This window comes from Dendrobates tinctorius, unplaced genomic scaffold (genome assembly GCF_039654945.1).
Source record: "Dendrobates tinctorius isolate UK_male_01 unplaced genomic scaffold, ASM3965494v1 ptg000250l, whole genome shotgun sequence".
NCBI classification, from domain to species: Eukaryota; Metazoa; Chordata; class Amphibia; order Anura; family Dendrobatidae; genus Dendrobates; species Dendrobates tinctorius.
Genome location: NW_027361917.1, coordinates 10,352,093 through 10,377,887, shown reverse-complemented (window position 1 = coordinate 10,377,887; position 25,795 = coordinate 10,352,093). Strand labels below are relative to the sequence as shown.

Genomic DNA, 25,795 nt, shown 5'->3' with positions numbered 1-25,795 from the left:
ACAGGTTATGCAATGTCCAATACGCAGGGTCCCTACCTCACCCCGTGACCGGGTTACCTCATGGTTGCTTCACCACACTGCAAATGTCCATTCCCTCTCCTGGGAACTCTCAGGCACTTGCAGCCATTAAACACAGCGTCCACACATGCTGTTAGGAAGGCAGCCACATCTTCCTCATTCGGTCTCACGTCAGCCCAGACGAGACCTTTCATACGGACCAACTGGGTCCAAGCATTCACTCGTGTGACCTCATCATAGGTCTTTCAATCATTCACACATATACTTTACTATGGTGTTCTAGACACCGCCCCTAGGTGGGTTTGTAGGTAGCTGGTTCCGCCCATCTCACCAGCTACCTGGAAAGCTCTCCCTGACACAGTGTAATGAAAGCTCAGCAGTACCTCTGCTGATCAACACACATATTCAAGCTTCCATCCCAAGGCCACCTACCTTGGGATACATAATGATCATTCAGCATCCTACCACTCATCCTCCCTCCTGGGACACCCACACAGCGCCCCCTAGCGGACACAGTGGTCACTACACCACAATGGTTAGAATACCCTTGAAAACCCTTGTGCAAGTATATTAGCACAGCTGAAAACAATTTGGCTGATTAGAGAAGCTATAAACCTGACCTTCCTTTGAGCTAGTTGAGAATCTGGAGCATTACATTTATTGGTTCCATTAAACTCTCAAAATGGCCAGAAAAAAATAACTTTCATGTGAAACTTGACTGTCTACTCTTGTTCTTACAAATGAAGGCTATTCCATGTGAGAAATTGCTAAGAAAATGAAAATTTTCTACAACTGTGTGTACTACTCCCTTCAGAGGAGAGCACAAACAGGCTTTAACCAGAGTAGAAAGCGAAATGGGAGGCCTCGCTGCACAACTGAGCAACAAGACAAGTACATTAGAGTCTGAAGTTTGAGAAATCGACGCCTCACAAGGTCCTCAACTAGCAGCTTCATTAAATGTTACACGCAAAGCTCCATTGTCAAAGTCTACAGTGAAGAGGCGACTCCGGGATGCTGGCCTTCAGGGCAGAGTGGCAAAGAAAAAGCCATATCTGAAACGGGCTAATAAAAGGAAAAGATAAAAATTGCCAACGGAACACAGACATTGCACAGAGGAAGATTGGTAAAAAGTGTTATGGACAGACGAATCCAAGTTTGAGGTGCTTGGATCACACAGAAGAACATTTGTGAGACGCAGAACAACTGAAGAGATGCTGGAAGAGTGCCGGACGCCATCTGTCAAGCATGGTGGAGGTATTGTGATGGTCTGGGGTTGCTTTGGTGCTGGTAAAGTGAGAGATTTGAACAAGGTAAAAGGGATTTTGAATAAGGAAGGCTATCACTCCATTTTGCAATGCCATGCCATACCCTGTGGACAGCGCTTGATTGGAGCCAATTTCATACTACAACAGAACAATGACCCAAAGCACACCTCCAAATTATGCAAGAACTATTTAGGGAAGAAGCAGGCAGCTGGTATTCTATCTGTTAAGAAGTGGCCAGCGCAGTCACCAGATCTCAACCCCATTGAGCTATTGTGGGAGCAGCTTGACCTAATGGTGCGCAAAAAGTGCCCATCAAGCCAAACCAACTTGTGGGAGGGGTTTCTGGAAGCATGGGGTTAAATTTCTCCAGATTACCTCAGCAAATTAACTGCTATAATGCCAAAGGTCTGCAAGACTGTAATTGCTGCAAAGGGAGCATTCTTTGACAAAAGCAAAGTTTGAAGGAGAAAATTATTATTTCAAATAAAAATCTTTTTTTCGAACATTTTCAATGTCTGGACTAGATTTTAAATTCATTTGGCAACTCATTTGATTAATAAAAGTATGAGTTTTCATGGAAAACACAAAATTGTCTGGGAGACCCCAAACTTTTGAATGGTAGTGTATATATTGTATTAAATTTTTTTTTTCAAAAATCACCTACAGCAGGCATGTGGCGGCGGCGGCACTGCAGCATGATCACATGTGTACTGTATATTAAATTGTTTTATTTGATGATAAGTAAATTCATTAAAAAAATGCCTCCTCCAAGATGGCGCCGCCTGCGCAGTAGCAGCTAGATGAATGCCTAAGCAGAGCACCACCTAAAGACCCCCCTACAGGTCGCCCCAGAGCACGAACATATCATTAACTGAAAACTGAAAATCAAGATTAAACAAGAACCACAAGACGGATTTCATGAACCAGGGAATAATTTTAATCAGTATAACGGCGCGAACCTGACACTGTCGATAGGTTACTGAGCACAATCCTGCTTTAATCTCCCAACTCTCACACTGTTCTTGATCCATATTCTGATTCTGTTCTGAGAAGCCTCTTCTCTGCTATCTCAGCTTAGATACCACTTTCGTTGTTCACTTTAAAGAAGAGTTAGCGTCTGCGCACACATTGAGTTTTGCTGTGTTATTTTCTGCGTAGCTTTGTCACATAGCCTGCAGGATTTCCTAGTACCAGCAATGTAAATGAGATTCTTGAAGTCTCGTGCACATGCGCTTATTTTTTCCTTGCAGGTTTAAATCTGCAGCATGTCAATTCTTTCATCATTTTTGCTGCAGATTTCACCCAAATATATTAAATGGGAAAAGCGCATCAAAAACACTGCTTTTCCTGCCAACACATTAGCATTTACAGCAGAATTTTCTTATGCAAATTGTAAACGTGTGCACATACCCTTACTTTAGGGTTGGTATATTTTCCTACAATACTGCTAGTTGGTTATCAGCTGTCCTGTAGTAAGATTGAATATACCATATCTTCACATTGTAATGTTAATGGGATCATCATCATGAGAAATAAATAAGTAAATTAACAAATAATAGTCATCTTCATCATTTTACAGAAACTGGTGGGATCTGTATTTCACCTCGTCCTTCAGAGCATGATGCAGAGATCATCCCAGCAATGGCTATGAGACCTTTTTTTGGGATAAGACCTACACTTCTAAATGAAAATGTAAGTGATGTGTCTTCAAGACTATCAGTGACAAATATAACTTTTTTTTAGATGTTCTGTTTTTTGTTTCCTTTTTTTCGTGCTCCTCTTATCCTAATCCCTAATGCAGCAGACTGGCCTTCAAGGAGATGTCTCTAGGGGTTGTTCGAGAAACCAAGATCATTTTACTTAATAGATCTTACAATAATAATAATTTCCACAATTGGATGTGTTAAAAAATTGTTCCTGTGCTGAGATAATCTTATAAATGTGCCCCTGCTGTGTTCTGTGTGTGGCCGTACAGGGACATGGCCTGATCATATTACAGCTCCTGGGCAGGGGAGGAAGCAAAAGAGAGGATACAGACAGGCAGGGCCGATTTTAGACAAAGTGGTGCCCTAGGCAAAAGTTTAAAGTGGGGCCCCAAATGCTAACAAATTGCACCATCACACAGAAATATAGTTTGGTTATATTTACATGCAGGCTGTTCAGGCTGTTAAATGAGCGTGATCGACAATATTGAAGTCATTTGACTCTTGTTTCCTAGCCTCTTTACACCGGCTGAGGACGAATAAGGGGCACAGAACGATCACAAGTAGATCAATCTGTTCCCATATACTATCATGTTATCAGCAGCATATCTGCAGTTTTCACCGGGCGATGTGCTGCTGAGAACAATAATTTTTGTTCCGACATAAACAATCCAATCACTCAATGAATAGGCAGCGTTTTGCTTATTTAGTATAATGCACCCCATAGTCCTCCACATAGTATAATGCATCTCATAGTCCTCCACATAGTATAATACAGTCATATGTTAAAGTTTGGGCACCCCTATTAATGTTAACCTCTTTTCTTTATAACAATTTTGGTTTTTCCAACAGCTATTTCAGTTTCATATATCTAATAACTGATGGACTCAGTTATATTTCTGGATTCAAATGAGGTTTATTGTACTAACAGAAAATGTGCAATCTGCATTTTAACAAAATTTGACCAGTGCAAAAGTATGGGCACCTCGACATAAAAGTGACATTAATATTTCGTAGATCCTCCTTTTGCAAAAATAACAGCCTCTAGTCGCTTCCTGTAGCTATTAATGAGTTCTTGGATCCTGGATGAAGGTATTTGTGACCATACCTGTTTACAAAACAATTCCAGTTCAGTTAAGTTTGATGGTCGCCGAGCATGGACAGCCCGCTTCAAATCATCCCACAGATGTTCAATGATATTAAGGTCTGGGGACTGGGATGGCCATTCCAGAACATTGTAATTGTTCCTCTGCATGAATGCCTGAGTAGATTTGGAGCGGTGTTTTGGATCATTGTCTTGCTGAAATATCCATCCCCTGCGTAAATTCAACTTCGTCACTGATTCTTGCACATTATTGTCAAGAATCTGCTGATACTGAGTTGAATCCATTCGACCCTCAACTATAACAAGATTCCCGGTGCCGGCATTGGCCACACAGCCCCAAAGCATGATGGAACCTCCTCCAAATTTTACTGTGGGTAGCAAGTGTTTTTCTTGGAATGCTGTGTTTTTTAGCCTCCATGCATAACGCCTTTTGTATGACCAAACAACTCAATCTTTGTTTCATCAGTCCACAGGACCTTCTTCCAAAATGTAACTGGCTTGTCCAAATGTGCTTTTGCATACCTCAGGCGACTCTGTTTGTGGCGTGCTTGCAGAAACGGCTTCTTTTGCATCACTCTCCCATACAGCTTCTCCTTGTGCAAAGTGCGCTGTATTGTTGACTGTTACATAGTGACACCATCTGCAGCAAGATGATGCTGCAAGTCTTTGGAGGTGGTCTGTGGATTGTCCTTGACTGTTCTCACCATTCTTCTTCCCTGCCTTTCTGATATTTTTCTTGGCCTGCCACTTCTAGGCTTAGCAAGAACTGTACCTGTGTTCTTCCATTTCCTTACTATGTTCCTCACAGTGGAAACTGACAGGTTAAATCTCTGAGACAACTTTTTGTATCCTTCCCCTGAAAAGCTATGTTGAATAATCTTTGTTTTCAGATCATTTGAGAGTTGTTTTGAGGAGCCCATGATGCCACTCTTCATAGGAGAATCAAATAGGAGAACTACTTGCAAGTGACCACCTTAAATACCTTTTCTCATGATTTGATACACCTGGCTATGAAGTTCAAAGCTCAATGAGGTTACATAACCAATTTAGTGCTTCAGGAAGTCAGTAAAAAGTAGTTAGGAGTGTTCAAATCAAGAAAATGATAAGGGTGCCCATATTTTTGCACCGGTCAAATTTTGTTTAAATGCAGATTGCACATTTTCTGTTAGTACAATAAACCTCATTTGAATCCAGAAATATAACTGAGTCCATCAGTTATTAGATATATGAAACTGAAATAGCTGTTGCAAAAACCAAAATTGCCATAAAGAAAAAAAGTTAACATTAATAGGGGTGCCCAAACTTTAACATATGACTGTATATCCCATAGTCCTCCATACTGTATAATGCACACCACAATAGTCCTCCATACAGTACAATCTGCCCCATAGTCCTTCATATAGTTTAATGTGCCCCATATCCATCCCTATACTTTAATACACTCCACATATCCTCCCTGTAGGATAATGCACTCCCACATATAGTATAATGCATCCCATAGTCATCCATATTGTATAATGCACGCCCATAGTCCTCCATATAATACAATGCACTCCTCATAGTATAATGCACCCCATAGTTATTCATATAGTATAATGCATTCCCCAAAGTCCTCGATACAGTATAATGTAGGTCCCAAGTAGTACATATAGAATAATTCACTACCCATAGTCCTTGAGAGAGTATAATGCAGCCCTCATATAGTACATATAGTAGTATGCACCCCATAGTCATAAATAGAGTATAATGCAGGCCCCTCTCATAGAATATAATGCAGCCACATCAGAGTATCATGCACCCCCTCATAGAGTATAAGGGAGTGTCATCTGACTCTCTCACCTCCATCATTACTTTTAACTGTATCGGCATCTATGATGCTGATAAGTTGAATGCGGGGGGTGGCACTGACGCCAGGTCCCCCTTAGTCACGGGCCCCATGGTGGCCACTGGCTGGGTTCCCTGGAGGTGCGGGGCCCTATGCAGATGCCTTGTCTACCTGCCTTTTTTGCCGGCCCTACAGACAGGACAGCATGGGATCATAGCTTATTCTTTTTGTGAGTTGAAAAAAGATTTTAAGGACTAAGAGAAATGTTTTTCCTTACAGAAACCAGCAGCGGTGATCCCTAAGGCTACTTTCACACATCAGTTTTTTGCTGTCAGGCAGGATCCGGCTATTTTTAGAAAAAACACATCCGGCGTAAATTTTGGACAACTGTAGAAACGGATCCTTTATTCTGCCGGATCCGTCTAGCAGGTTATATCTGTTTCCTGGGGGCTGGCCAATTGGATCAGAGCATGCGCAGACTTCAAAAAGCGGATCCGGTGGCTGGATCCGTCTTTTTCTGGATCCGGCGCATTCTGGCGCCCATAGACTTTCATTGTGGCAAAAAGCCGGAAGCGTCGGATCCGGCACTTCCGTCTTTTTCGCCGGAGACAAAAAACGTTACAGTAGCTGTTTTTTCCAGACGCCGGAATGAGTCAAATAGCCGGATCCGGCAAAAAATGGACGAACTGCAATGCCATCCGGCACGATTCGGCACTAATACAAGTCAATGGGGAAAAACCAGATCCGGCATTGCATTTCGCCGGATCCGGTTTTACAAAAAAAAGCTGGATCTCGCATAGGGGCACATTTATAGGATTATCTCAGCACAGGAACATTTTTTAACACATCCAATTGTGGAACTTATAATTATTTGAAGATCTATAAATTAAAACGTACTTTGTTCAGGGTTAAGCCCCTTTAACCATGTTATTTTGGGCATGAATCATCATGTAATGTAGTGTGGAATGGGCCCCATGACAATTATTATATTTCTGTTGGTATCTAAATGAATTTATATAATATTTATGGTTAGACAATTTTTATCTTTTGCCATCATAATCATTTTTGGTCATAGTGTAACATTTTCAAGTAGATGAGATGCAATCATAGAGGTTGATCAGTTGTAACACATTTCATTTCTGTTACAGGGCAAGGTCATTGAAGGCGGTGATGTGTCTGGTGCACTCTGTATTGCCCAACCTTGGCCTGGTATGGCCCGAACCATATATGGAGACCACCAGAGATTTATTGATGCTTATTTCAAGACATATCCAGGTAATAAGTGCAGTTTTGTATGTTAAATATATTTTTAGTGTCTCTCATATACTGCATATTTTGTCCAAACCTTTGATCAATACTGAAATCAATAAAATGTTTTTGTATAACATGATATAGTAAATGTATTGTGAAAACATTTGCTCTTGAGTCTTGACATTAACATCTTCTTGGAAGGTGTTTGCACAAAAAGTATCTTTACCCCCACACAGTGAATTAGGTTCAATACTTGCTGTTACAAGATGTATTATCTTCATAGACAGCAAAGCAAATACATAATACCGTATATATTCATGTAAAAGCCGAATTTTTCAGCACATTTTTTAGGACTGAAAATGCGCCCCAAGGCTTATACATGAGTCATTGACCCAGAAGCCGGCGGGGGAGGGGGAGCAGCGGGTCACAGGAGGCAGAAGCCGGCGGCTGTGGCTGTAACTGTGCCCACTGCTAAAGTGGAATTAATACACTGCACTGGCAATGAATATCCATTTCTCTTATAGTGCGCACAGTTACAGCCGCAGACGCTGGCTTCCAGCTGCTGTGAAAAAAAAACCAAAAAAACTCCTACTTACCTTCCCTGCGCACCCTCGCACCATCTTGTTCTAGCACCAGCAGCTCCTGCGGCCGGGCGATCATGTGATATTCATGTGATATTCATTATCCTAGTGAGCGGGGACACATGATCGCTCGGCCTCAGGAGCTGCTGGCGCTGGAAGGAGATGCTGCGAGGTCACGCAGGGAAGGTAAGTAGGAGTTTTTTTTGTATGCTTTTCTCATGGGGGGGCCATGCAGTCAAGGATAGGGATGAGGAACCATGCAGACAAGGACGGGGATGAGGAACCATGCATAGAAGGACAGAGACAAGGAAGCATGCATACAAGGATAGGGATGAGGAGCTATGCATACCAACACAGGGATGAGGAACCATGCATACAAGGACAGGGACAAGGAGCCATGCAAACAAGGATAGGGATGAGGAGCTATGCATACCAACACAGGGATGAGGAACCATGCATACAAGCACAGGTACAAGGAGCCATGCATACAAGGATAAGGATGAGGAGCCCTGCAGACAAGGATTGAGATAGCGAGCCATGCATGCAAGGATAGGAATAAGGAGCCATGCATAGCAGGACAGGGGTAAGGAGCCATGCTTGCAAGGATAAGGATGAGGAGCCATGCATACAAGGATAGTGATGAGGAGACAATTCATACCCATTTATACTTGAGTCAATACGTTTCCCAGTTTTTTGTGGCAAAATTAGGTGCCTCGACTTATACACGAGTATATACTGTAATATGAAATAAATCCTCGGCCTTCTTGCCACTAACTGGAGACCCACGCAGTCTGTAAGTCTATCATTCTGCCCCTCAGTACACAATATGGTCTATACGATTTCTCAGGATTCTCACAAGATATGTTAAAGGCCACAACGCAACTCTGGAAAAGAGCCCTCACATCTGACTACTAAAAAAGATCATTTAATAGCCTGTACTTTCTACATAGGATGGGAGTATCCTTTCCATTCCATCCCTCTTTCTTTTCAAGGTTCTGTAGACACCCCAATAAAGAAGAGAACATTTTCTGCAACACAACACGTCCTAAATATCATTTTTATGACAAAAGTCTTCTTTTTTGTAGCTGTACAAAGACCAAAGAACTTGTATCTTATACGTTAGGCAAGTGTTTCATTTACTGTCACAAACACATTAAATCATTCATTGGAAGTATGTGGTTCTTATGTAATAACATCAGAAGATTATTGTTCTGGTTAAAGGTTAATCTGCTGAGTTTGTATCATAATTGACATTCCGCTGCTCTGTTATTCGTGAGAACAGCATAGTCATGTTTGATAAGAATGTAAGTCAGAAATTACTGATAATGTTGGAGACAGCCATTCATAAAATAGTCTCTACTCTCGAAAATAAATTCTGTGTTTAGGAAACATTACTATCGTAATTTCTTCCACAAATAATAATTGTGCGTATTAAGTTGCTAGTTTTGTACGTACATACTGTAGATGCCCTGCTGCATCTTTTTGACTTGTAGATGTTCTGCGGATGTGTTATGGTAGTAATGTAGAACGCCTACACTGAATTTATATTAGAGCAGCCACATTTACCAGGATGATCATTTATAAGAACACTTTATTGCAATCAACACTAGAATTAAATTATGCCAGGTTATAGTCTTTCACCCAATAAGGACCCACCCATCTGCACCATTGTTGTAGTTTGTGAGATGATTATTAGGATATTTTCATTTTTTGCAGTGCAATATAGTGAATGTAGATAAAAAATCATTTGGAAAGTGACAGAGGAAAATTGTAAATGGGGAATTTTTCCCACAAGCTTATCAGCCTTAGGCCTGTTTCACACTTCCGTTTTTGACCATCAGTCAAAATCCGCCGGTTTTTTAAAAAAACAGATCCGCCATTTTTTTTTGGCGGATCCGTTTTTTTCCCCATTGAGTTGCATTACCGGCGGATCTTGACGGATGGCCATCCGTTGGATCCGTTTTTTTGCCAAATTTTTTGCGTCCGCCGACATGCCTGGATGGACCCTGCAATGTTTTTTTTCTCGCTCTCTCTCTCTCTCTCCTTCCCGGGCAGCGATTCCTTTAAAATTCTTCATTCTGCGGATCCGTCAAAAAAAACGGATCCGGTGGCATCCGTTCACATCAGTTAGGAACGGATCCACTTTCCGCCTTTTTGGCGGATTTTAACTGAAACAAAAAACTGAAGTGTGAAATAGGCCTTAGCGCATGTGCACATGTCTTTGCCTGAAAAACCAATGAAAAAAATGATCGCAGAAGTTTAGTTCATATACCCTTAGGTATAAAATAAAAAGTAGTAAAAAAAAAAAGAGTTAAATGGAAATAGCTTCAGGAAATGCTCCTTTGGGCAGTTTTTGTAGCAGATTTTCGTTTCCTGGATTTGAAACATTTTTCGAGCGCCACTTCAAGGGATTTTTTTCCTAAAGCATGTTTTACACTTTATTGAATCATACAGTCTCTTTTCTCCCACCACACATTTTATAAAGCATGAAGTAGACGAAAAAGTGTTTTCATAATAGAAATGAGTAAGAAGTGTCTTTCAAGTGGTTTTTCGTGCTTCTTTTGGAGTGGACCCGCTTCAAAAGACTCATCAAAAAACTCTTTGTGCGTGAACACCAACTTTAACAAGCCCCTTGTTCCCAGAGTCAAAATGTAGGAATTCATAAGTACTTTTATTCTCCATGGCTAAGACATCTCCTGGACCTTCCTGATTTTATATTTTATATTTATTTTACTCTCTATAGTGCAATTAATTCCATAATACTTGAAATACATCATCATCTCATTTCATATTAATAATGTTTATAAAAATGATCAATTCTGCAGTTATTTGGTACCCAAAAACTGAACTTGTGGACTACGGCTATACCGATAGTACTATTTGTACCTAGTGTTTCCATGTAAAGAGTGACCAATCTTGCACCAACTTACAATACACTTGGACTTATGAACTCTCTCACTTAGCTAGATCCATTTAATATTCAGGATTACACGGCCATTCTGATATGTATTTGAAGTAAGAACAACAGCCTCTGTAGGTCTAAGAGATATACTGAATAATATATGCAGCTTGTATCGTTTATTGTGTAATTACCAAGGATACTAGAGCCTAAAAACAGAAACTTTGGCACACACCCACGTTGTGGAAGTACGGTATGTTAGACTTCTTGCTGGTTTGTGTTGTTTCTAAAAAAAATGTGTGTGGGACTCAAAACAGTCCATTAGATTTACTACAATTTTATGCCAAAAATGGTGTAAATTGTAGTGGATACTTACTCCACCTTATAGCAGATATTGATTGAATTTTATGGTCCTCCGATAGTCCGTGATTTTCCAAAAATATGGTGCACTTTACTTAAGGGAGCTTTTGTTTATGGCTGGCTTATGAAGCAGCAGTCTAAATAATTTAGCAGATTTTCAGTGTATTCTTTCTCACTTCTCTATTCTACATAACTGTGATTACAATATAACTTGTATATTTCATGCACTTTACATAACATTTTACCTACCTGTTTCAGGCTATTATTTTACTGGTGATGGAGCTTATAGGTCAAATGAAGGCCACTATCAGATAACAGGTCGAATGGATGATGTCATAAACATCAGTGGGCACAGACTTGGCACTGCAGAGATTGAAGATGCATTGGTATGTATGTTTTTTTTTTTTTGGCAAAATTATTTCTTAAAACAATAGTTAAAAATGGTAAATGTCGATGAGCTCTTTTGCCAACATTCAATTCGGCAGATTTGCTTGAATTAGGCTGGAAAATTTGATTTGTATCAAATGTATTCAATGTAGACTGTGCATTATTATTCCCTGAAGTCTATCCTGATCACAAAGCATAATAAACATAGGTGACGCAAAATAAACCAGCGCAACCCTGCTCCAGTCCGGTTGTATTTTTTCATTTGATCACTGGTGCAGCCTTTTCAAAGGCCTCTTCGGCACCTCCAGCCGACTAGGCCTCACACAAAGTCACACGGGTGCATCGACCCGCAGGGCTAAGCAGTGGGACAGGTGATGGCTGGGTGAATATAGTCTTAAACCCATTCTCCGCCTTCTGTAATCCAGCAAAACGGAAGCTGAAAAAAATCAGATTGTGGAGAACTCAATTTTTTAGTAAAATCCGGTACTGCAATGTGGTGTCTGTTATACATGAACACCATAAAGCAGATGTAAGCAGAACCTTACCTTGGCCTTACCATGGTGGAGGATAATGGCTCTGCTCTGTCTGATATATATATATATATATATATACTGTGTATATATATATATATATATATATATATAATATTATAGCTTAGTCATTGATGCCAGAACAGGTATCACACTCTGCGTGCATAGACTGCGTCAAGTAAGGGCGTACATTTTCCAAAGCATCAAGGTCACCGCATTATTGTGACAGGAAGATATAAGTCTAATTGATAAGAGTAACCTTGCCTTATCTTTCCTCACGGGAAATGGCACATGTGACCTGAACTGTGGTGCCATGAATATATTACATAATGATCAATACAATTTGATATCTACAGAGTTAACTAGTTAACCCTGGTACAGACGTACATTGCTGGTTTCTATCTCTTTACTATAAAGTGTGAGTGGGGACAGATATACATTGCTGGTTTCTATCGCTTTACTATAAAGTGTGAGTGGGGACAGATGTACATTGCTGGTTTCTATCTCTTTACTATAAAGTGTGAGTGGGGACATATGTACATTGCTGGTTTCTATCTCTTTAAAGTGTGAGTGGGGACAGACGTACATTGCTGGTTTCTATCTCTTTACTATAAAATGTGAGTGGGGACAGACATGCATTGCTGGTTTCTATCTCTTTACTTTAAAGTGTGAGTGGGGACAGATGTACATTGCTGGTTTCTATCGCTTTACGATAAAGTGTGAGTAGGGACAGATGCATATTGCTGGTTTCTATCTCTTTACTATAAAGTGTGAGTGGGGACAGATGTACATTGCTGGTTTCTATCGCTTTACTATAAAGTGTGAGGGGGACAGATGTACATTGCTGGTTTCTATCTCTTTACTATAAAGTGTGAGTGGGGACATATGTACATTGCTGGTTTCTATCTCTTTAAAGTGTGAGTGGGGACAGACGTACATTGCTGGTTTCTAGCTCTATACTATAAAGTGTGAGTGGGGACAGATGCACATTGCTGGGATCTATATCTTTACCATGAAGTGTGAGCAAGGACAGATGTACATTGCTGGTTTCTATATCTTTACCATGAAGTGTGAGTGGGGACAGATGTACATTGCTGGCTTCTATATCTTTACTATAAAGTGTGAGTGGGGACAGACATACATTGCTGGTTTCTATCTCTTTACTTTAAAGTGTGAGTGGGGACAGATGTACATTGCAGGTTTCTATATCCTTACTATAAAGTGTGAGTGGGGACAGATGTACATTGCTGGTTTCTAGCTCTATACTATAAAGTGTGAGTGGGGACAGATGCACATTGCTGGGATCTATATCTTTACCATGAAGTGTGAGCAAGGACAGATGTACATTGCTGGTTTCTATATCTTTACCATGAAGTGTGAGTGGGGACAGATGTACATTGCTGGCTTCTATATCTTTACTATAAAGTGTGAGTGGGGACAGACGTACATTGCTGGTTTCTATATCTTTACTATGAAGTGTGAGTGGGGACAGATGTACATTGCTGGTTTCTATAACGTTACTATAAAGTGTGAGTGGGGACAGACGTACATTGCTGGTTTCCATAGCTTTATTATAAAATGTGAGCGGGGACAGATGTACATTGCTGGTTTCTATATCTTTACTATAAAGTGTGAATGGGGACAGACGTACATTGCTGGTTTCTATATCTTTACTATAAAGTGTGAGTGGGGACAGATGTACATTGCTGGTTTCTATATCTTCACTAGAAAGTGTAAGTGGAGACATGCATATTGCTGGTTTCGATATCTTTACTATAAAGTGTGAGTGGGGACAGATGCACATTGCTGGTGCATGGACACACACAGCTACTCATAGTCATTAATGACACCTTCCTATATAAGATACTTTTTAACAACATGGTAGATTATAGTTTTGTAAGGCACATATTGATAAAGTCGTAAATAGAAGGCCAGATGTTGACTCGTTGTGCCTTCTGCATTATGGCCCTATGGCCATAATTTCTGTAAAATGTTGTCTTTTCCAATGTCTTCTAATCTTTGCTTCCAACATCCAATGTATTCACAAACTGCTTCACATCTGAGTGTAGACCTTAGGCATAGCAGCTGCAAAGCCAGCAACCCTGGTAGTTATAGCTATGGCTTCCTGTATGTATTAAATATGGCATTGATATTTCTATAAAGGAATGATGAGACATCTGGTAATATGCTTTATCAAAAGAATTCCAATGCCAAACACATGGCAAAAACCATACAGGACATAGCCATATCCTATTCCTTACCTAAAAAAACCTCTTTATTAATATGTGGCACTAATGGAATTTTATTCACCCATTTCACTTTTAGGATGAACATCCAGATGTTCCAGAAACTGCTGTCATTGGTTTTCCGCATGACATCAAAGGAGAAGGTACAATGTCCTGATTATCCTAATTTTTGTAGGTTAATAAAAATGTAATTTACTATCATTTCCTACTAACCTGGACATAGAACATGGAGGAGTCTATCCTATAATAATGTTTTATTGCTATGTTATAGTTTTTTATTTCAGCGTACAATTTGTACCTTACAGGTTCATTAAATGCTATTAATGCGGTGACTATTTCATAATTCTGATGCTAATTTATAAGTCAGAATGTCTTTATTAAAGGGAACCGGTCACCAGGATTATGCTGCTTTATCGGAGGGCAAAATTAAGTAGTGAAAGAGACCCTCATTGGTTGTATCTTCTACTTTTTCCCATGTAGCCGCTCTCATAAAATTCCTATTTATTTTCGGCAGCACTGGAGTTTTGGTATGCATAAGCTGCAGCTCCCACCATTGCCACTGGTTGCCAGTTTTCTCCCAATACTGCACATTGGGAGACAGCTGTCAATCACAGATTAGAGATGAGTGGGTGGAGCCTTTGCTCATGAATATTGAGGCATCAGCACTATGCACACGTAGTGGATATTAATCTCCTCTACTAATTACTCTAGAAATAGAATCAGGGTCTCAGACATTATGTTATACTCTGATAGGGCAGCATAAACCAGGTGACCAGTTCCCAAAACATTTTGTAACCCAGTTGAAGGCGTGTACCAGAATCTGAACGTTTGAGATGGTGTGTAGTCGGCAGTGTGGATTTGGTTGTGTTTTTGGAAGGCCCTGTCTTGGATAAGTATAAATCTTAGATGTGGTGAATTAGGTAACTAAGTAGGGTTCACACAATAAGATGCATGATGGCAGTTGGAGCAGGAGACTGAGCACAGGTCTAAGTGCCAAATCACTTTTCACTGGACTTCTTTGTGTTTGAAATAATTGAATATTAAGGGACAATCGTAATATCGATGAATATTAAAGAACAATCAGTTTTTTTGTATTTCTTCTAAAGCAACCATCCAGATGCACCCTGATTGCTGTCCTAGCAGTGGCATTACTAGAGGCCTACAGGCCCCGTTGTAAAAATTTGGACCTGTGTGCCCCCCCCCCCCCCGTTTTTTTGACTTTCTAAATTCTAAAAGGATAAACAAGTTGCCCCCCCTTCCCATTATTTACCTGAATTCAGACCTACATAAACCATTGCCAAAAGAAGAGTTCCAGAAATTTAATTAAAACCACATAATATTTTATTCATAATTAAAAATAACAACAAAAATTAAAACATCAAAAAAGCACCCAAACTAGGAGGGATGTGCAACACGTGTTTAAGTATCCTGCAGCTAATACATCACCACTAGTAATAATAATCCCAAACTAGATTAACAATAAAGCGCTATATAGTCACATTCCATATATCCAATAATAACAAATCCAAAACGTGGCACTATATATCCATATTACATATGTGCAATAGAAACATGTCCACAATATAGCACTATATATTCACATTACAAATTAATGATGGAATCAAGTCCTCCATGTAGCGCTATATATCCTTATAACATAGGTATAATGAAATCTGGTCACATTACCAGGGAAAGCAGGTTGCAGGTGAAGGCAGCAGAAACACCGTGATGACACTTCTCTCCTCACCCTGACGCGCGTTTCGCATCCAGCTTCTTCTAAATTCTATAAGGACATACAAGTTGCCCCCCTTCCCATTATGTAGTAATGTCCCACATCCTGGGCTCCTTCCTGGTATATATGCTCCCCATCCTGGTATATATGTCCCGTATCCTAGGTCCCTACATCCTGATATATATTCCCCATACTGGTATTTATATCCCCCATCCTGGTATATACATGTTCCCCATCCTGTTATAAATATATATCCTCCTTCCTGGTGTATGTTTTCCCCCATTCTGGTATATATGTCTCCCTTTCTGCCACTGTTCTTTAATGCATAGAAAAAAAAATAAATGATTATACTCATCTTCCTTCTGCTCCCCCACTGCCAGCAGCTGACTTCAGCGTGCAAGTGATGGGAGCGCATGACATCACTGCCATGTGCCCCCAGTCACGTGCACGATGATGTCAGCTGCTGGCCTGTGATTGGCTGGCAGCATGTATTTCAGCACACGAACTCGGCGGGTGCCTTGTGCTGGAATACACTTCAGTTGAGTTTGTGCTTGCGACAGCGGGCCTCCCACCCCCATGGGCCCGGTTCCAGTCACGCTATCTGCGACCACGATCGTTGTGCCCCTGTCTGCTAGTAAAAGATGAATGTCAAGTTTTACACATGAAACAATTTTTCTGGCCTCCAAGTCCCCAAAGGTAAGCTACAGATGCCCCATAGTATGTGCCAGCTACAGGCCAATGATGCTTCCATAGCAGTGGCTACAAATACCGGAGCCTACATAATGATATGATACCCCTAGAGTCATTAATTCCACCAGCCCTGTATATACATACCGTATCTATGACAGAGAAGTTAGCTGGTGCCTCTCCTGGCAACTATCCCAACGGGCACGGGCACGTACCAGGCCAAAACAGTGTATGGAGCAGATCAGCACAACTGCATTTACTGTGTAGTGGCCATTGCTGAGAAAACTTTTCAACTCCTCAGTCAATGCTTGTGGTATTGTGGTAAAACTTAGCATGAACATGCAATTAAACTGTCTCCCACAACCTGTTTTCAGATATTCCAGGTTTGTGTTTTTTGTTTTATGCAACTGCACATATTTTAGGAAAAAAGTAAAAACATTTATATGCAGCACCTCTCTAGAATCATAGAATCCTAGAATGTTAGAGTTGGAAGTGACCTTCAAGGTCATTGTGTCCAACCGCCTGCTCAATGCAGCAATGCAGAATTCACTAAACCATCTCAGACAGATGTCTGTCCAGCCTCTGTTTGAAGACTTCCATTGAAGGAGAACTCACCACCTCTCATGGCAGCGTGTTCTACTCATTAATCACTCTCACTGGCAAAAAGTTTTTTTCTAGTAACTAATCTGTGTATACTGTTATGATGTGTTTTCTATTGAATAAGGACTAGTCTGGTGAGGCACCTACTGATATGAGTCAGGGTTCAGTAGCTGGACTCAAGCCCTGTGGACATGATTATCAGCCCCTGTACACCCGGGTTTCAACATTTGTGTTCATCCTGAATCTTCTAATAGCTTTCCAATCCAAAAGCAGACATCTTGGCAAGTCCACTGCAGAGCAGAACTGTGATAGGGTAGGTGGCAGGAGAAGCCGCAAACTGTGAAGACACTGACAGTGTGGGGACTGTAAATCATGCTCACGGTCATGACTGCAGCCTATGAACCCTAACTAATCTCAGTGAATAAATGCTTCACTAGACTGGTCATGGTTCATTAGCATTCAGCAAGCTTCTGTATATAAGCTGATCTTCCCCAACTTTATGCAGTTCCATAAAACAAGAAATATATTGCTGGAATCCCTGAAAAAAGTCTACATAGTCATAGGGCAGTTTAAGGATATGTACACAAGGAATTTTTTCGAAGAGTCTTTTGGAGCAGATCCAATCCAAAAAACGACTGAACAAAATCGCTCAAAAATGCTTGAAAAACTCTTCAAAACCATAAACAAAAAAAAAAAAACTTCTCCAAAAACTAAACAAGGAAGGAATGGTATCCACTTGTCATTTTTGACAGTCTCAAGAAAAATAAAACCGGCACAGGAATTTGACTGGTGCCCTATAATTTAGTGTTATCCACCCTCAACCTTCATTTAATTGTTAAAGAAAGCAATAAGCAAAAACAAAGCTAAGGCCGGAGCGTTGGCAGCAATATTCTTTTATTCCTTACACAAAGCACCGCTCTGAAGGTGACGACAGACATGAACTCCTCAATGTCCTACCTCGCTTAACACTCCACTTATCAACTTGGCATAACTTTGTCAGTCAAAACATGTATGAAATGTTAGACACGGCCTACTGAAGTCATCTCAAGGACAGTTCAAAGAGTTCTTAGCAGGACTCATATAGGGGGTTATGTAGGGCGCTGATTAATGGAAACGCCTTACCGAAGACTAAGTTAATGAGTAACCCTCATAAAAGTAGAGCAGCCATGGTCTATAACCCCGCTGTCTACCTCAGATTTACTGCCATAAATGATTATCACATCTACGTCTTTGGAAGCTGTTATTCACAGCTTTCTGACCACTTGGCAAATGAAATGGAGGGAAATACTAGAGCATTGATAGCAAGAAATCAGAATATAATCGTACTTTCCAAACAATCTCACCAATGGCTCTCTTATTAGGCACTTCATTCAATATGGTTTGGACCTTAAAGAAAATCCCCGATTTTTGCTGTTTTCATTGTCGTATTTCAAGAGCCCCGTGGCTTGTTTTTTATGGGACAAGTTGTGTTTTCCAGTGGCATTATTTTGGCATACACATAATTTATTCATTAACTTAGGATTTTTTTCTGCAGTTTACTATGAGCTAACAAGATAACTTTGTTCTAGACTAAGTAGCATAGATTTTAGATTTTTTTTCTGCATTTTTCACATCAAAGTTGCTGCATTCAGAGAGCCATAGCTGCCTCGATTGCCACTATAAAAGGTTTCATTGGTGGTTATTAAGGGGGGGGTGAGATATTACAGCATTACAAGGGGCTGCTGATAAGTCTTTGGCTTTACTCAGAAAGAAATGAGATAGGAAGATGAAACTTTACATTTATTCCACATACTCTCCACTGATGTTTACATCAGACATTGGTATTCCAAGTTCTGTAAGCCTTGCAAAAAGAAGGATTTCGGTTGTGCCTCAAACCAGGCATCCGTAACAGCCATGGCATCAGAAATGGTGTAAAATTTGGTACCGATGAGGTGTTTCTTCAGGTTTGGAAACAGATGATAGTCAGAGGGAGCTAGATCTGGTGATTAAGGTGGGTTGGCAACCAGCTGGAAGTCCAGCTCTGCCAGTTTTGCCTTGGTCGCTTGTGCACTGTGCAGAGGCTTATCTAGGGGGGCATTCGGGGCATGTGCCCCGGGCGCAGCTGGCAGTTGGGAGTAGTTGGGCTACTTAATGCGGCGGTTCACAGTGTCTCCCCCAGCGGCTGCATTCTGCCGCCTCCCAGACTGGGAGTTGGCTGTTCTCTGTGTCGGCTGTCAAGCTGACTGCCGACACAGAGAAGCTGCAGGGTGCTGGTGTGGTAACAGCAGGTACGCAGGATGCAGTGACAAGACGCGAGACTGAGGTGTACCTTGGAAAGCAACTTTTATAAATGGGAGCCGCTAGGGCTATTCTAAGCAACCAAAACAAATTAACAGCAATTGTCCTCGCAGGGACTCAGTACAACCAAACACTATAAAAGAGAACACGACTAACCCGGCAAAGGCCGGTTACTATAGGGCTGCGGTGTAGCCGACTACAGGTCCTTAGTTACTATAGTGTCACTTTTCCGTTCTGACGTTCCTCGGCGTCTCTGAAGAAGCTGCTTTGGCGTCGAAGCCGCTGGGCACAGCTGCTGAAGATCTGGCGTAGTCTTCGGGCGCCCCAGCACCCAGGAGGGGTCGGGGCACAACAGGCCCTGGTTGAGTCCTTTGATGAGGTGACCCCCTGTAAAGACAGCGGGGTTCCAGGAGGGGTTGGGGCACAACAGGCCCTGGGTGAGTCTTTTGATGAGATGACCCCCCTGTAAAGACAGTGGGGTTCCAGGAGGGGAGACTCCAGTCCCCAAGCAGGGGCGTGTCACAGTTACTAGGAGTGGCAGTTGATATTCCGTGTGCACGCCCTGGGGCTGGGCAAAGAGTTTCTCTGTTGGCGAGGAGCAGGCCCCAACTGCCGACTGCAGCGGGGGTGATGGCGGCTGCGGGTGGTGATGGACAGGCCACAGCTGCGGGCTGAAGCAGAGCGGCAGCGTCCGCGGGTGGCTGCGGGCAGGCCGCAACCACAGGCTGAAGTGAGGCAGCAGGGCTGCGAGAGGCAGCGGACAGGCCGCAACGGGCTGGAGCACAGCGGCAACACCGCGGACGACCGTGGGCAGGTCGTGACTCCAGATCGGAGTGAAGTGGCAGTCTCGTCGGTAAGCTCGACGTCTCCTACCCGAAGGCCGCTGTAAATCTTCCCACTGCTGTTGGCGTCCTCTCTGGTCACTGTTTGTCGCCCTGGCTCCCTCACGCCCCCACAGTCTCTTGCTCCTTGTCTGCCGTTCTGCTAACTCACTCCCCTGCGCGCTCCCTGCCCCTTTTATACTCGCCCCTCCCCTTGCTGTTCTGTCACTCTCAGCCGTCCACCTTCTGCCTCCGCCCCCCGGGTACAGTTTCCTTAGGAACCTAGATGGCGGTCCCCCTGGTTCCGGCCCGGACACTCTTCGGGGGCCCTCCTCCCCACACTGGCTCCCAGGGATCAATTGTATTCTCATCTGTACCACCGAGTCACAGTGACGACAGCAGCGTGATCAGATCATGTGATCACGCTGCTGATGTAACTTGCCTGTGCCCAGAAGTGCGAAGAGCATCGGTGGTAAGTGTGCTCCACTCTGGAGCTGAAGAAACCACTGAAGATTAAGGGGGGATTTGGAGTGGGGATGGGGGGTTACTTAATGTGTGTGGGGGGGATTTGGAGTGGGTATGGGGGTGTTATTTAATGTGTGGGGAGATTTGGAGTGGGGATGGGGTGTTATTTAATGTGTGGGGGAGATTTGGAGTAGGGATGGTGGTGTTATTTAATGTGTGGGGAGATTTGGAGTGGGGATGGGGTGTTATTTAATGTGTGTGGGGGATTTGGAGTGGGGATGGGGGTGTTATTTAATGTGTGGGGAGATTTGGAGTGGGGATGGGGTGTTATTTAATGTGTGGGGGAGATTTGGAGTAGGGATGGTGGTGTTATTTAATGTGTGGGGAGAATTAGAGTGGGGATGGGGGGATACGTAATGTGTGTGGGGGATTTGGAGTGGGGATATGGGTGTTATTTAATGTGTGGGGAGATTTGGAGTAGGGATGGGGAGAGAACCACTGTGCCTCCACTCTTTTGACTGCTCCTTGGTTTCAGGGTCATACAAATAAATCCAGGTCTCGTCCATAGTGACCAGTCGATCCAGGAAGTTCTTATCAGTCTGGAAATGCTGACAAATGGACCGGGAAGTTCTCACTCGCATGTTTTTCTGATCTGTTGTCAAACATTTGGGGCCCACTTTGCAGATAGCTTCTTCATGTTCAAATGTTCATGGATAATTACACAAACACGTTCACAGGAATTCCCCATGATGTCTGCTATTGCTTTAGCTGAAATTCGCCAATTCTCCTGTATGAGGTTGTGCACAGCATTGACGATCTTCGGAACAACAGCCACTCTAGGTCGTCCAGGACGTTCCTCATGGTTGGTGCTGAAGTGGCCCGTTTTAAATTTGGCAACCCGGTTCTTAAAGGGAATCTGTCACCCCATTTTAGCCCTGGCACTGCCATTAGGGGCTTATCTATAGCATTCTGTAATGCTGTAGATAAGCCCTCGATGTAACCTGAAAGATAAGAAAAATGAGTTATATTGTACTCACCGGGGTTGTAATCCGGTCTTGGTCCGATGGGTGTTGCGGTCCGACGCCTCCCATCTTGTAGCGGTGACGTCCTCTTCTGTGCTTCCCGTCGCAGCTCCGGCGCAGGCGTACTTTACCTGCCCTGTTGAGGGTAAAGTACTGCAGTGCGCAGGCGCCGGACCTCTCTGACCTGGTCTGGCGCCTGCGCACTGCAGTATTCTGCTCTGCATTACCGAATGCTGTAGATAAGCCCTTGATGGCGGTGCCGGCAGCTGATACTCGAAAAATGGGGTGACAGATAACTGTAGAATATGAAGGGCATTGATCTCCCAATGTCTGCGACATACCATCATGAATATGCATCGTGGACTTTCCTGGCATAAACAAGAATTTTATCACTCCTCTGCTCTCATTTGCTGTGAATATCGCATTAGACTCCGCCATTTTGTTTTCCCGTGTGTGTAGAACACTGTTGCCATAAGCTAAAAACGCAAAATTTTGAAAAACATATATTAAATGCATAAAGCTTTCATGTGATAATAATAATCTTTATATAGCACTAATATATTCTGCAGCGCTTTATAGTTTGCACAAATTATCATCACTGTCCCCGATGGGGCTCACAATCTAAATTCCCAATCAGTATGTCTTTGGAGTGTGGGAGGAAACCCACTCAAACACGGGAGAACATACAAACTCCTTGCAGGTGTTGTCCTTGGTGGTATTCAGACCCAGGACTCCAGCGTTGCAAGGCTGCAGTGCTAACCACTGAGCCACCATGCACATTTGTTACCATAGAAACAAAAAAAAACACAAAGCCAAAGACTTATCAGCAGCCCCTCGTATGAGGATTCTCCAGGACTAGGAAAAATATTTTTTTTTTCTTTCATGAACAGCACCAACTTTTTTTTGTCTTGCACTATGTTTAGCCTCATAAACCTTACTGGAGGTGAGCTGCAATACCAGACACAGACCATGGTTACATGTGGCACTGTTTATAGAAAACAAGTAAACCCTTTTTTCTAATCTAGGAAAACCCCTATAACATATAACATGCACAAAAATATATTTTTAAAACAGGAATTGTGTGTGCGCGCGCCTAAGAAATCAGCATTTGTTGAGGTGAGAAGTCTGTTAATCTTTCATCTAAATCATCCTTGTGTTGAACAATTTACCCACATTTACTGCTCAGTCCATTTACTTTACACAGTGGATAGTTTTCTGCCATTAGCACAGAGTTTATTGCTCTAAGGACTCATGATTGCAGCTGAGAATGGCAGGCCAGTATGCCACACTGTATTGGAGAATGATGGTGACTTACAAGCCTGGAATGTGTCCTTCAATAAGGCCTCTTTCACACATCAGGTTTTCGCCGTCAGGCGCGATCCGGCGCTTTTGACAGAAACCGCATCCTGCGAAATACAATGCCGGATCCGGTTTCCCCCCCATTGACTTGCATTTGCGCCGGATCGCGCCGGATGGCCATGCGTTTCATCCGGTTTTCTCCGGATCCGGCAATGTGTCGCAATGTGTCGCGATCCGGCGTCTGGAAAAAACGTCTACTGTAACGTTTTTTGTCTCCGGCGAAAAAGCCGTACCCGCCGGATCCGGCGCGTCCGGCTTTTTCACACAATGAAAGCCTATGAGCGCCGCAATGCGCCGGATCCGGTTTTTTTGGTCTGAGCATGCTCAGTAGCTCTGCCCACAGGAGATATATAAAAGCAAGACAATGGGACCCTCAGCCACACCCAACATGCCACCCAAGCCAAGAACCAGGAGCAGGAGAAGGCAGCAGACATCTGCAGCAGCAGCACCATCAGCACCACCCCAAATGGAGCAGCATGCTGAACGGGAGGGGAGTCCAGAAGCAGATGAGAGACGGTAATTATCAAATCCCCCATTCCTCCAAACTAGGGCCATGGAATATCAAGATATTCATTGGCCCTTTGTTTCTCTTTATTCAACAGCCGCCAAAGAGATGCAGCAGCAGCAGCAGAAATGGCATCACTGGCAGCAGCAATACCCACAGCCATGGAGTCTGGCCATCAACAGGACAGCACATCTTCTTCTGGGAGCCCTCCCTCGCATCGTCAGCGTTTGACGGTAAGTTTTTATTTCCAAAATCCATCTTCCCTGTAATATATGTCTATTCATTGCCTTTTATTTCAAAACAGGAATCACAAGATGAAGAGGAGCTCCCAGAAGAAGAAGGAAGGGGTGGACAGACACCTGGAGTGGGCTCACAATTGGTAAGTTTTTTGCATCAAACGCAGAAACACAACATCACACTACACACAACACATAGAAAACAATGTTCTGCAGACCACACACAGCAAACAAATGCCTACATCCAAAGACATAACATTTTTTGTTTTCTTCTCTAGTCTTCCCAATCTAGTGATCGGCCAAGAGGTCCTCGCAGTGCCTCCCAGGGTCGTCGGCGACAGCAACGCGGCGGTCACCAGCGTGTAAGTATAAATATTTTTGCTTTGTTTTTTTGCACTTTTTATTTCATTTCTTTTGTGGAGGCTAATTATGTTATTTTTGTCTTTTTCTTTAACAGCCTTCACAGCGTGCTCCCGACTCTGACGGTGAGGATGGAGGGATTGATGTGGACCGCCTCATCGATCTCGTCAGAGAAAGGGAGCCGCTCTGGAATATGCCTGACCGCCGCCACGCTGACCTGATCATTACCCGACGACTCTGGGAGGAAATCTGTTCTCTCCTTGTGGGCCGCTGGGAGGACCTCGAAGCTCGGGCCCAGATTAAAGAGCGTAAGTATATACAGTACCGGTTGCTTGATGTAAACCAGTGTTTCCCGAACTCCAGTCCTCGTGGTCCCCACGGATCATGTGTTCAGGATTTCTATTTACTATGGAAATCCTGAAAACATGACCCCTGGGGACCATGAGGACTGGAGTTTGTGAAACACTGATGTTGTATACTAACCACTCCTTTCTCGTTTCAGGGAACAGAATTGTGAATCGGTGGCGGTCTGTGAGGGATCGTTTCAAGAAGGAGTTCAATAAAGAGATGCGGGCCCCGAGTGGATCTGGAGGACGCAGGAGCAAGTACAAGTACGCACAAGCCCTGTCGTTCCTCCGGGAAACAATGCTCACCAGAAGGTAAATATTACACACCACATGTGAAAAAAATGTTAGATGTAACTTTTTTTTTTCAGCCAGGGCCATACCATGTCAGTATTTTAATTGTTTTTTTTTCTCTTTATTACACAGCACGGTGAGCAGCACTCGGGAGCCTGCACGATTGGACCCTTCTGAGGCGATCCCTGAGGAGACCGGCACCGAGGGACACTTCGACCGCCCCGGTACATCTGCACCTTCCCAGCCTTCCCACACATTCGACCCATCTGTCCCATCCACCAGCACAGGAGCATCGTGGCCGCCTACATTACATGAAGCTGCTGGTGAGGAGATCGCTTTCCCTTTACCCCACCCTTCTGCCCCTGCCGCCTCTAGTACACCTGCGGGTACTGGGCGGCAGCGGCAGAGGGGTCAGGAAAAGAGTTATGCGCAAGAGTTATTGCATCTGAATGCATCTTTCCAGAACTGTCTCAAAGTCTTGTCAGAGCAAATCTCCGCAGGCTTTCAGCAGATCAACTCCAGCATTCTGGAGGTGAAGACACTTCTGCAAACCATGCATTCAGAAGCAAGATCATCGCCAAACCACACCTTTTTCAGGTCTGTTGTGGAGCGCATGGCAACACTATCTCCTACCCAGCAGATGCATGTAATGCATTCGTGCCACGGTGCTCTACAGCAGGTTACCTCCCAACCTCCACCTCCCACCACTGTAGTTCCTCCACCTGCACCCCCTCCAGCCACTTTCCATCCTCCCCCTCCTATTACATCTGCACCCCCTCCAGCCACTTTCCATCCTCCCCCTCCTATTACATACCAGCAACCTCACCAGTACCAGACATCTCCCCACTTCCAGCAACCTGCCCCGTACCAAACTCCTTCCCCGTACCAAACTCCTTCCCCGTACCAAACTCCTTCCCCATACA

General features: G+C 43.1%; 1 protein-coding gene across 2 annotated transcripts in view; it reads left to right on the top strand.

Moving 5' to 3' along the window:
* The window catches only part of ACSS1 (acyl-CoA synthetase short chain family member 1), a 189,384-nt gene that overhangs the window by 143,566 nt on the left and 20,023 nt on the right, over window positions 1-25,795 (top strand). For both annotated transcript variants that reach the window (XM_073557471.1, XM_073557470.1), the window contains exons 9-12: window positions 2,863-2,975; window positions 7,065-7,191; window positions 11,266-11,393; window positions 14,250-14,313. In XM_073557471.1, coding sequence (XP_073413572.1) covers window positions 2,863-2,975; window positions 7,065-7,191; window positions 11,266-11,393; window positions 14,250-14,313 — 432 coding nt within the window. The remainder of the gene's footprint in view (window positions 1-2,862; window positions 2,976-7,064; window positions 7,192-11,265; window positions 11,394-14,249; window positions 14,314-25,795) is intronic.